This window comes from Trichosurus vulpecula, chromosome 5, assembly GCF_011100635.1.
Source record: "Trichosurus vulpecula isolate mTriVul1 chromosome 5, mTriVul1.pri, whole genome shotgun sequence".
Classification (NCBI taxonomy): Eukaryota; Metazoa; Chordata; class Mammalia; order Diprotodontia; family Phalangeridae; genus Trichosurus; species Trichosurus vulpecula.
The window spans coordinates 275,112,314-275,124,634 of NC_050577.1; the positions used below are offsets into that span (position 1 = coordinate 275,112,314).

General features: G+C 40.0%; 1 protein-coding gene across 1 annotated transcript in view; it reads left to right on the forward strand.

Moving 5' to 3' along the window:
• Positions 1 to 12,321, forward strand: part of FAM186A (family with sequence similarity 186 member A) — a 130,159-nt gene that overhangs the window by 45,246 nt on the left and 72,592 nt on the right. The window contains 3 exon segments of the mRNA XM_036760784.1: positions 7,622 to 7,853; positions 8,460 to 8,636; positions 9,441 to 12,127. Coding sequence (XP_036616679.1) covers positions 7,622 to 7,853; positions 8,460 to 8,636; positions 9,441 to 12,127 — 3,096 coding nt within the window.

The window sequence follows — 12,321 nt, forward strand, 5'->3', positions numbered from 1 at the left end:
CTCATTCCCCTTCACCTGCCCCCTCTTCCTTTCCTATAAAACCACTTTTTCTTGCCACTTTTATGCGAGATAATTTACCCCATTCTATCTCTCCCTTTCTTCCTCTCTCAATATATTCCTCTCTTATCCCTTAAATTGATATTATTTTTTTAGATATCATCCCTTCATATTCAACTCACCCTGTGCCCTCTCTCTCTCTCTCTGTCTATATATATATATATACACGCACACACACAGATACATATATACCTACATACACACACACACATATATCTATACATACACATATATACACACACACATATATATGTATATATGTGCATATTCCCTTCAACTACTCTGATACTGAGGTCTCATGAATCATGCTCATCATCTTTCCATGTAGGAATGTAAACAAAACAGTTCAACTTTAGTAAGTCCCTTGCGATTTCTTTTTCTTGATTACTAGTCCAATAATTTTTAAATTATCTCTCCTGGATCTATTTTCCAGGTCAGTGGATTTTCCAATGAGATATTTCACATTGTCTTCCATTTTTTCATTCCTTTGGTTCTGTTTTATAATATCTTGATTTCTCATAAAGTCACTAGCTTCCACTTGCTCCAGTCTTATTTTTAAGGTAGTATTTTCTTCAGTGGTCATTTGGACCTCCTTTTCCATTTGGGTGATTCTGCCTTTCAAGGCATTCTTCTCCTCATTGGCTTTTTGGAGCTCTGTTGCCATTTGAGTTAGTCTATTTTTTAAGGTGCTGTTTTCTTCAGTATATTTTTTAGTATTTTTTTGGGTCTCCTTTAGCAAGTCATTGACTTGTTTTTTCATGGTTTTCTCGCATCCTTCTCATTTCTCTTCCCAATTTTTCCTCTACTTCTCTAACTTGCTTTTCCAAATCCTTTTTGAGCTCTTCCATGGCCTGAGCCCAAATCATATTTTTCTTGGAGACTTTTGATGTAGGCTCTTGGGCTTTGTTGACTTTGTCTGGCTGTTTGTTTTGCTCTTCTTTGTCACCAAAAAAGATTCCAAGGTCTGATTCTGAATCTGAGTCCATTTTTGCTGCCTGGCCATGTTCCCAGCCAACTACTTGACCCTTGAGCTTTTTGTAAAGGTATGACTGCTTGCGAGTAGAGAGTACTTTGTCCCAAGTTTTAGGGGCCTTGTGCTGCTGTTTTCAGAGCTATTTTTACACAGCAAGCTCTGCCACACCAGCACTCCTCCTCCCCCAAGAGCCACCAACCCGGACCATGACTCAGATCCAAGCAGGCTCTACACTCCCTCTCTGATCTGCTGCTTAATTCCTCCCCACCTAGTGGGCCTGGGGCCCAAAGCAACTGCAGTTGGAAGCAGCCCCAGAGCTGCACCACTTCCATGCCCCCAGGACTGGGGCCAACTGGGCTCTCCCTTCACCCTGTTCTAGCAGCTCTACCCACTAATCTTCTCTGTTGTCTTTGGCATTTGTGGGTTGAGAAATCTGGTAACTACTGCAGCTCAATGATTCAGGGCCCTACCGCCTGTTCTGCCTGGTATCCAGTCTAGTTGGTGCTGGCACAGTCCATGCTGGGCTCTGCTCCCAGCTCCATGTGATAGACCCTTCCCTGCAACCATCCAGGCTTTCCTGGGCTGGAGCCCTGCTTCCCTCTGTTATTTTGTGGGTTCTGCAGTTCTAGAATTTGTTCAGAGCCATTTTTATAAGTGTTTGGAGGGACTGGGGGAGAGCTCATGCAAGTCCCTGCTTTCCAGCTGCCATCTTGGCTCCACCCCCCCCCCGCCATCATTTTTCAAGAAATCATTAAAGAAAATTCCCCAGACAGAACAAGAGAGCCACGTGAAAATACAGTGTATACACTATTCTCTTCCTAAAACAAACTCCAAAATGAAAACTCACAGAAATGTCATTTCAAAATCCAAACCAAAAAATATTACAAGCACTGAGAAAGAATTAGAATACCAGAGAACCATAAGAAAGATTGCACAAGATTTAGCAGCTATTACTTTAAAAGACATGGAATGAGATATTCCAAAAGGCATAACATAAGTTTTGCACAAGAAAGTTCTATAACCAATAATTTACCTGGTAAAGTTGAGTGTCATCCTACAAGGGAAAAAATAGATCTTTAACAAAATGTTTTGATGAGGTGAGTAAAAAAAAAGAAAGAAAACAAAGGAGAGGAAATATTAAGGGTAATGGGAGAAAAGATGGGAAAACTTGTTAAGACAATTAGGTTAAGTCAGACTATCTGCAAACATGGAGGGAGTAGATGTCATTTGATCCTCTCTTTCATCTAAATTGATCAAAATAGTGCAGAATACACATGAAGAGTTTAGTATGGAAATAAATTTGACTCAACAGTGACACAGATAGAAATAGGAAAAGGGAAAATGGGAGTACGAGAGAGAGGGAAGATTCAGGGAGAAATAAGTCATAAACAAAACAAATCTTAGCTTGCAGAAGAAATAGTGAAGAAAAGGTTAAAACAGAAAGAAAAAGTTATAGCTTGAAATAAACAGGGAAAGAGGAGCATAGAGACAAAAAGCATAAGAAAATAGAAGAAAAGGAAATAAGTAATTAACTATCATAATTGTGAATGAGAATGGGATGTATTCACCCATACAATAAAAGAGGTTAGAAGATAGGACTAGAGAGCAAAAATCTAACAAATTGTTATGAAAATTAAAATAAGGGAGTGAAGCAAAATCTTTTATGCCTCACCTGAACACAAAAAAGCAGGGGTAGCAGCTATCATTTCAGAAAAGATAAAAGCAAAAATACAAAATTAAGAGATAAAGAAGGAAACTATATTTTGCTGAAAGATAATAGATGATAAATTGATTTCAATATTGAACATATATGCACCCAATGGGATAACTTCTAAATACTTCAGGAAAAAATAAATGAATTGCATGGAGAAACTATAATGATGGGAGACCTCAATTTACCCCATCATCAGCCTTGATAAATTTAACCAAAAAAAAACAAAAAGTAATGGGCCTGAATAGAATTTTAGATAAATTAGATATGTTAGATCGCTAGTGATTATTGAATGGAAATAGAAAGGAGTATTCATATTTCTTTTGACACCTTTTAAAAAATTGATAATAGAAAGCTATTACTACAGGAAGAGGCAAGCAGAGGTACACAGCCAAGATTTTAAAGATTTTATGTCGAATTCAAGGAGGACTTCCAGTTGTTTAACTGAACAGGGAATGGGAAGGTCTTATACAGCCAGCATGGGGATGTAATGTGTACCTTGGACCAGAACCTTAGCAATGCTGAGATATTCAGGGTCTTAAGGAATCCCAAGAGTGATGAGATGAGGCTGGACTTTAAACACTTTCTACCTGTGCTGCAGACAGTAACAGAATCAGGACCAGGGCACACATAAATATGAGGTAGTAGGAGTTTGGGTGTTTGATAAGGAGAATGGTACCATCATAGCAACTGAAATATAGCATATGCTCATTACCCTGAGTCAGAAGATCACAGAGGAAGAAGTGGAGGTGTTGGTGGCAGAATATGAGGATAGCTATACTTATATAAACTTTGAAGACCTAATCCAGATGGTGCTGAAAGACTGAGAATGACTCTTTTCTCATACAGAACTCTCTTTGTGAGTGTAAAAAATCATCCCCTTGCTTTCGATGCAGCTATGTTCTCAGGGGTACCTTCATCCTTACTCTCAATTCCCACCATATGTCCTTAGACCGTATGTTCCCAGCATTCATCAAATAAACTTGCATGTATCTCGACTGTGAAGAGGAGGAAAGCATACCCTATTGAGCAAATGGAATAAATTATTGGAGATAAGCTGGAGGGATTTGGTTATGTGTGTAGTATACCTTTGGGGTCACCCTGTCAAGTCACAGTCGTAGGTTGGGTCCCCCAACTTGATGACTGTGCCAAGTCAGTGTGAAGTGAGCAGAACATCAATATTTAGAAGACAATTAACTTTGAAAAACATAAGAGCTCTGGTCAGTACAATGACCAACTATTCCAGAGGACTGATGATGAAGCATATTTTTGAGTCCAAATTCCCAAAACTATAACTCACAAGCCCCTAACAGTGTGATTATAGTCAGCCAGAGGACACAATTAACTCAAAACAAAAATATTTATTAAGATAGGACCCTCAGAACAGTAGCTATAAAATGTTCTCCCCAGAAATCTAGGACAAACTCTCCCAAATTCACAGTGTCAGGAGCAAGAGTCGAAACACACATAAAGTACATTAATAGAGAGGAATACAAGTGGGAAACATGTATGACCAAGGCAATTTGCTATTTCAGTGTTGCAAGGCCCCTATATTCTTTATTTTTTAAACTTTTCTTTATTTTTATTTTATATTTTATTATATATATGTATATATAACATTATTTTATTTTATACTTCTTTATTTTTTTCATGTTGCTTTCCCAGGCTCAGCCTCTATGCTGGGCATATCACTTGTCTAGACTCTCTGGGTTTACTCCTTCTCAGGTACAGTATCTCCTACAGGGTGAGTAGCTCTGATGCAAAATCAAGACTGAAGATGAACATCTATTAAGTCCACAATACTATAGAAATAGTTTATAGGACTGGTAGCAGATGCTATGGATATGAATGAAATTGGTAAGGAAGAGAATGTAGAGAAGAAGACCAATGTAGTCCTTTGGGGAACAGTAACAAATCTTTAAGAGATGAGAGAGAGGAGCCTGCAAAAGAGACAGAAAAGATCACACAGGAATGTGCTATCAAGGAAAGCAAGGGAAGAGAAAATATCAAGGAGGAGTAAAGAAATGATTAATAGTGTCAGATGTTGCCAAGATTTCAAGGAAAATAAAGTCTGAGAAGAGGCCATTGGGGTGGGCAACTAGGAAGTCATGATTGCTTTTTAAAAGAACAAATTTAGTGTAATATGAGATTAGAAATCATATTGCAAGGGGTTAATGAATGGTCCCCAACACAAACTTTAGAACTGCTCCACTCTTTGGCTAATATGACAGAAAAGGAAAATTATAAATGTTGGAGGGGATGTGGGAAAACTGGGACACTAATGCACTGTTGGTGGAGTTGTGAACTGATCCCACTATTCTGGAGAGCAATTTGGAACTATGTTCAAAGGGCTATAAAACTGTGTGTACCCTTTGACCTAGCAATACCACTACTAGGTCAGTATTCCAAAGAGATAAAGATAAAAAGAAAAGGATCTATTTGTAAAAAAAAAAAATGCTTATAGCAGCTCTCTTTTGTGGTGGCTAAGAATTGGAAACTGAGGGGAAGCCTATCAATTGAGGAATGGCTGAACAAGTTGTGGTATATGATTGTGATGGAATATTATTATGTTCTATAAGAAATGGCGAGCAAGATAACTTCAGAATAACCTGGAAATACTTACATGAACTGATGGAAAGTGAAGAGAACCAGGAAAACATTATACGCAGTGATGGCAATATTGTACAATGAAGGTCTGTGAATGATTTGGTTATTAGTTATTAGTTATTCTCAGCAATACAGTGAGCCAAGACAGTCCCAAAGGGCTCATGATGAAAAATGTTATCCACATTCAGAGAAAGAGTTGATGTTGTCTGAATATAGACTGAAGCATACAATTTTTTCCTTCCTTCCTTCCTTCCTTCCTTCCTTCCTTCCTTCCTTCCTTCCTTCCTTCCTTCCTTCCTTCCTTCCTTCCTTCCTTCCCTCCTTCCTTCCTTCCTTCCTTCCTTCCTTCCTTCCTTCCTTCCTTCCTTCCTTCCTTCCTTCCTTCCTTCCTTCTTCCCTTCCCTTCCCTTCCCTTCCCTTCCCTTCCCTTCCCTTCCCTTCCTTTCCTTTCCTTTCCTTTCTTCCTGTCTTTCTGTCTTCTTGTACAAAATGGAAATGTTTTACATGATTGCACATATGTAACCTATATTAGATTGCTTACTGTCTGAGGGAGGGGAAAAGGATAGAATTTGGAACTCAATGCTTAAAAAAATGTTTAAAATTATTTTAACATATAATTGGAGGAAAATGCTTTATAAAAAGGAATTGCTGCAATCTGGACTATTTGCCATCTTCCAAGCTTGCTTTTGGTCTTTTCAGTTCTGAATTTTTTCCTCTTGCCTTTAGAATGGACTGCCTTTATGTCTTTGCTTTGGTCAACCATTGTACTCCTTTATGATATTCCTTCCTATATTGTCTTTTCTCTGTAGGATCCTAACCAGACTCAACTGATCTCAGTTTCTCTTTTTCTAAACAGTTTGCTCTTTCTTACCATTTCAGACCCCAGGGTTCATATATATTGGTCAAGTTCTACTATAATTATCTGCTATCCTCTTATCTGCCAGTCAATCTGCAATCAAGGATTTAGCATCTTGAAAACCCACATTTATATGTGATAACCTTTTATCTCTAGATAAAGTGTTGGGATCCTCCTAGAAAACAGACCAGGCAAATAGGAATTAACCTTCAGGGCAAGAGAAAGTATAGGAAACAATGCCAGGTGTAGATATGTATTTAAGATCCTCAGAGATTGTCGTTGGACCATCTAGCTCTACCTTGTCTCATTCTGTGAGCTTGAACCATGGTGATTTCTCTGTACCTTCTAACTCTGACCTCCAATGCTCCTGACATTAGCTTAGGAAATCTAATTCTGTTCTCCTATACTACTCTCTGTTTTCTTGTGTCCCTGATCTTATTTCTTATTTGTTGCAACTACTTTACCCTAGATCCTATTTGACATACTTCCAAACCCCAGTAGGTTAATCTGCTCTAGAGACAGCTGAGGTACAGCAGAAAAATTACTACTGGAAAGGGAGTCAAGATAATATGGGTTCTAGTCACAACTCTGCCAATACCTAGATGTGTGAACTTAGGCAAAACATTACCTTTCTGGACCTAAATTTCTTCATTGGCAAAATGAGGGGTTGAACTAGATGTCTGCTAATGGTTTTTATTATTTATAAATTTATAAGATTCTGTGATAATTAGAAAAAAATATTTTTTCCAATTAATAAGCATTTACTTTGTTCTCTCCCTCTCTTTCTCTTACTCTTCCCACTAAGAATAAAGAAAGGAAAACAAAATACTTTTTAACAAATATTCATAGTCAAGCAAATTCCTGCATTGACCAAGTCCGAAGATATATGTCTCATTCTGCATCTTGAGTCCATTACCTCTCTTGTCAGGAAACAGGTAGCAGAGTGCATCATTAGTTCTTTGGAATTGTGGTTGGTCATTGCAGTGATCAGAGTTTTTCAAAGTTATCTTTGAAGTGTCGTTATTATAAAAATTGTTCTCCAAGTTCTGCTCACTTTACTCATTTTATTTAGCTTCAGTTCATTGAAAGAATCTGAAAGGCCTAGTGGAAGATGGATTTTTAAAACATAACATTTTATTTTTTTCCCCAGTTACATATAAAGACAATTTTAACATTCAGTTTTGAAAAAAAATTTGAGTTCCAAATTTTTTCTCTCCCTCCTTCCTGCCCCCTCCCTGGGACAATAAGCAATTTGATATAGGTTATACATGTTCAATCATTCAAAGTATATTAAAAATTGATTATTTTGAAATTTATTTCTTCTGAAACCCTGGAAAGAAAGGTGTCCAAAACACCCTGGCAATTTGTCCTTTTAAAGTGGTTATTGGTTTACAGCTGTCACTTTCTGCTTCTATAGGACATGAGAATACAGCTTGACGACATAATGTTGCAAGTGAATCGGATCATAAATCGCTACCAAGGAGATATTGAACTGAATGCATTCAGAAAAAAGAAAGACTCCTCCTTTATAGAAAAAGATTTCAAAAAGTATCGAATCAGCACATTGGAACAAATATCCCAGAGTATGCAGGCTGCTGATGTTAAGGAAAGAATTCTAGCTGAACTTCTAGCCTGGTTGGAAGACTGGCGTAAGTTTACAATGGGTGTTTTAGAAATGAGCCACAGTTTTAACAAAGAAGAGAGACTAGAACAGGTAGAATGAACTGTTATTATTCAGGGTCAGAAGAAGTTAAGGTTTAGCTTTATGATATATTGAAAACTACTTTCCAGGTAATGATGACTATTTTCCATACTAATGAGGATAAAGCCAACAATAAGAAATGAGTTAAAACTGTAAGGAGAGGCATTTAGGTTAGTTGTAAGGCAGAATTTTCATGTTAGGAAAGCACGATTACTAGATTAAAACTATAATTTAAAAATAAAATTAAAAAAAATTTGTCCAGGATGTAGTCCTTCCTGGAACCTAAGAAATGCTCCAAATTGATTTGACTTAGCATTCCCAAGATCCTTTCCAAATCTGATTCTCAGTTCTAGACAGGATTACTCACCTTTTTTTTTAGTCTAAATATCCTCTTTCCTCTATTCCATCTTTTTACATGTGGAGAAGCCTCATGGTGGAAGTAAATTCAAAATGCCCATGTCCCATTTCAGATTATTATGTAATGTTCCTAGCCAACAAGACAAACTCTTTCTCTTTGAAGGTCTTTGACCCTTTTATTTTTACTCTTTTAAAGATTCCATTTTGACTGAAGCAACCATCAGTGAAGAAGATGAAAAAGATTACTACAAATGGATATCAACCATGGAAGCTTTGCCAAATGCCCTCAGTGCTGCTGAGCTCAACGTCAATTCACTGATTGCCTTTAGCATTTATTTCTTAAAAGACAAGAAAAGATACAAGAAAAGATTAGGTAAGTGCTCCAAGCAGTTGAAACTGTTTAGTATAATTTGCTTTTTGTCTCCAGTTTATGCTTTATATGATGGTGCCCAAATTAGTTTTAAACTCTAAAGTTAGAATTTCCAATGAATCTCAACTACATCTAAGTTGAAGAGAATGAGTATGACTCTTTGCCTTCCACTCCATGAACAGATTATCTGGGGAAGAGAACTGGGGTCCTGAGTATTGGGGAAACTCCCAGTGACACGTGTCATCACAGTAAGGAGGTCAACCCTATATCTAACCTCATACTTGGTGATTGGAACCCAGCTAGGTTCTTGTTCCAAGCTCCATAGAAGCAATACCTCTAATGGGATATGGGATAAGAGTTGTTCTTCATTTAATATCCCTTCTGTCTGTGGGGTTAATGGTTTATTCCAGTTGTTGTTTCCTAATAACAGCTCAAAAACATTCAGACTTTATATTCTTGCCTTGGTGTCCCTTTCTTTCAAAGCTCACAGGGGTCAAGTCTTCATCCCAAGGCCAAGCCTATGTCCCCAGTTTATATTTCAGAGAGTTTGTGAAGGCCCTTGAACCATATCCTTGCTACTGTAGGCCATTAGAGTTTATGGAGATCCTACTCCTTTTACATTTTGCTTTTTTTTTTCATGGAACAGAGGAAAGAACTTCAACTGGCCTTCATGCTAGGTTTGTCCTTTGTTTAGGCTTAAACCCTAAATAGGTTGTATTATCAAGGACTAGAGTTCAGTGCTGGGGGAATGGAAGGGCAAGGTGAGAAAAGAGATCCATTTTCTATTGTTTTTCTGATGTTTCTCAGCATCCAAAGGTACCATGTGGAAAGCCTGGAGAGAAAAGGTTTTACGGAAACCTGCTGCAGGAAATCCTTTGAAACCAGAGCAAATGATCAAGGAAGAAGTTCTGACAAGCAACAAAGTTTCTGAAATCCTTGGCATGCTGCAGGAGCTCATCAGCTCTAACATGTTCAACAAAGCTGAAAATAATGCTATTAAATACATATCCTCAACTGCAGCAAACCTTCACAAGGCTTTGGGGTTCCAGAATCAAGAGATTAAAAATCTGATTTTCCAATGTACCACCATGGGATCAGAAATAAAAGAGTATTATGGGCTGGAGAAACAGACCTTTCAGCGGACAATACAAATCCTCAGTGATAAAAATGAGGCACTTGAGAAGGAATTGCAAAATCAAGAAGAAAAATGCATGGAACTTCTTCAGGCTAAAGCAAATTTAGAACACCAGCTGAGTTTGGCCAATGCAGAAGCAAACTTACCTTCTGAGGAAACTATTAGAAAAAGAAGGATTATGCTACTAAAAGTACAGGAAAAAATCAAGCAGGACTTTGAAGACGAGCCAGTCTCATCTGCAGAATCTTCACAGTTAGAGCTGCCCTCAGTTTCAGAATACCTGGAAGTCCCCAAGAGAGAGCCTTCAGGCAGAAGATTGGCCAGAGGTACTGCTGTTAAATGGGACCTAAGCAAAATCAAGGTTGATTCAGCTTCAGATAGTAAATCTTCCTCATTGCCAATGTCCCCTACCAGTTCTGGGAAACCCCCCATAAGATCTTCAAAAGATACCCCTGAAGATCGTTCTAGAACTCCTTCCCTTGAGGGGATATCTCCAACAAGTGTCCCAATGGATCGTACTAAGCTACAGATCCCCAAAGAGAAAATGAAAGGAAGTCCAGAGACAGTAACTGAATTAAAACCTCAGGAAAGCAGGAGGGAATATGGTCTTTTGACAGATATTCCTAAAGTGGACAGACGCCAGGAGCTGCAGCGCTTTCAGCCACCAGAGAGAAAGAAGTACAAGGAAATCCAGTCCCCTCAGGAGGATGAAGTGGGAAGTGTAACCAGACTTGGTGAGTCACAAGCTGAGAGAAAAAGGCAAAAGGAAAGCCCACCAAAGGAAAGCGCACTGGTTCGTGAGGAAGTATCGAAGACCATGGAATCACCCTCATTTGAAGTGGTTGACAAAGAGGAAGGTGGTAAACTTGACCAGGCTGTTAAGCAAAAGGTGACCAGAAAGGGAAAGGGCAAAAAGGAAAAGACTGTGCTAGAAGTTTCCCCAAGTGAAGAGCAGCAAGTCATGCAGGACTATCAGAAATCCATTGTGTCTTTCCTGCAACAGAAGATTGACAGCCTAGGGAAAGCTGACTTCAAGATGGAATTTAAGGAAGAGGTACAGTCAAAGAACCCAGAGGTTCAAAAGTCATTAAAAACAGTAAGGGAGAAGATGGAGGAATATTTCCAAAAAATGGTTGAGACTCTGACTAATACCTTGAAGAAATACAGAGAAAAAAAAGAGAAGCCTGGAGAGCCTGCTAAGCCGTCAAAAAAAGGCTCTGGACCTCCACCTCCTTCACTTTTGAACTTAAGTGAGAAAATGGACCCGACCTTGTACAACATGCTCAAAGTGCTTTTGTCTCAAGCCGACACCATAAAGGAAGAAACAGGAGAGAGAGGGGGAAGGGCTCGACGTGAACACAAGGAGGAGCAGGAAGACAAACAGGACACTGAATCGGTGGATGGCCAAACTTTTCCGAAGAATCAAGGCATGCAGTTCATAAAACAATTGCAGGAAGAGAGACGCCTCTGGAAGGAGACCCAAGAACAGATACAAAGAAAATTACAGGAAGAGAATGCGTGGTTCAAGAGACAGGATGAAAAGAGGAGATGGGAGCTGAAGCAAAGGCAGTGGCAGGCAGAGGAGGAGCTGTGGTTGGAAATGCAGCAGCAGTGGTGGCAGCAGGAGAGAGAGCATGAGGAAAAGCGGAAGCAGTGGGCCATTGAAGCAGCTCAGCATAAAATGCTGGATCCCCAGGAGCTGGAACGATGGAAGGAGCAAATAGCCCAAAAATATCAAGAACAGGTAGAAATTCAACTGCAGGAAATGCGGAAGCAAGAGGAGGAGCTTCGAAGGCTGTACCCGGAGAAGTTCAAAGAGTGGAGAAAAGTTTCGCAACAAATGGACCAAAAGCAGCTGGCTGAGAGACTGTCACAACACTGGGGGCCACAGACCCAGGACACCCTGACACAGCGATCCCTGGTAGCTCCGATGGGTGAGTTCCCTTCAAAGATGATGATGCCAGGTGTCAAGGATGAGGTGACTCCAGGACAAGACATGTCAGGTATAAGAGGAGCCTATCTTCCTGGGCAGGAGGTTCCACTATTAGAGCCTCAACCAGGGGCTGCCCCTGGGGAAAGGCCAGTGTCCACAGCTGTCTCTCAGGAAATCCCAATATCAGGGGCCCCTATGGAGACCCGGGAAGGCCCAGTACCATGGGGCCTTCCTATGCCTGGGGAAACCATCATATCAGGGTACCCTGCAACCTCTGGGGAAACTCCTATGTCAGGGCTTTCTTCAGTCCTCAGGGAGACCCCAACATTGCAGGCACCTGTTGCCCCTGGGGAAATTACCAGAGGGTGGATATCTGCTGCTCCTGGGCAGCCCCCAACATTGAGACCACTTTTAACCACTGGGCAGCCTCCAGCACCCACGGCCCCTGCCACACTTGGAGGAACCCCAGCACCATGGTCCCTTGGTGCTCCTGGGCAGCCCCCAACATTGAGACCACCTTTAACCACTGGGCAGCCTCCAGCACCAATGGCCCCTGCCACACTTGGAGGAGCCCCAGCACCATGGTCCCTTGGTGCTCCTGGGCAGCCCCCACCATTGGG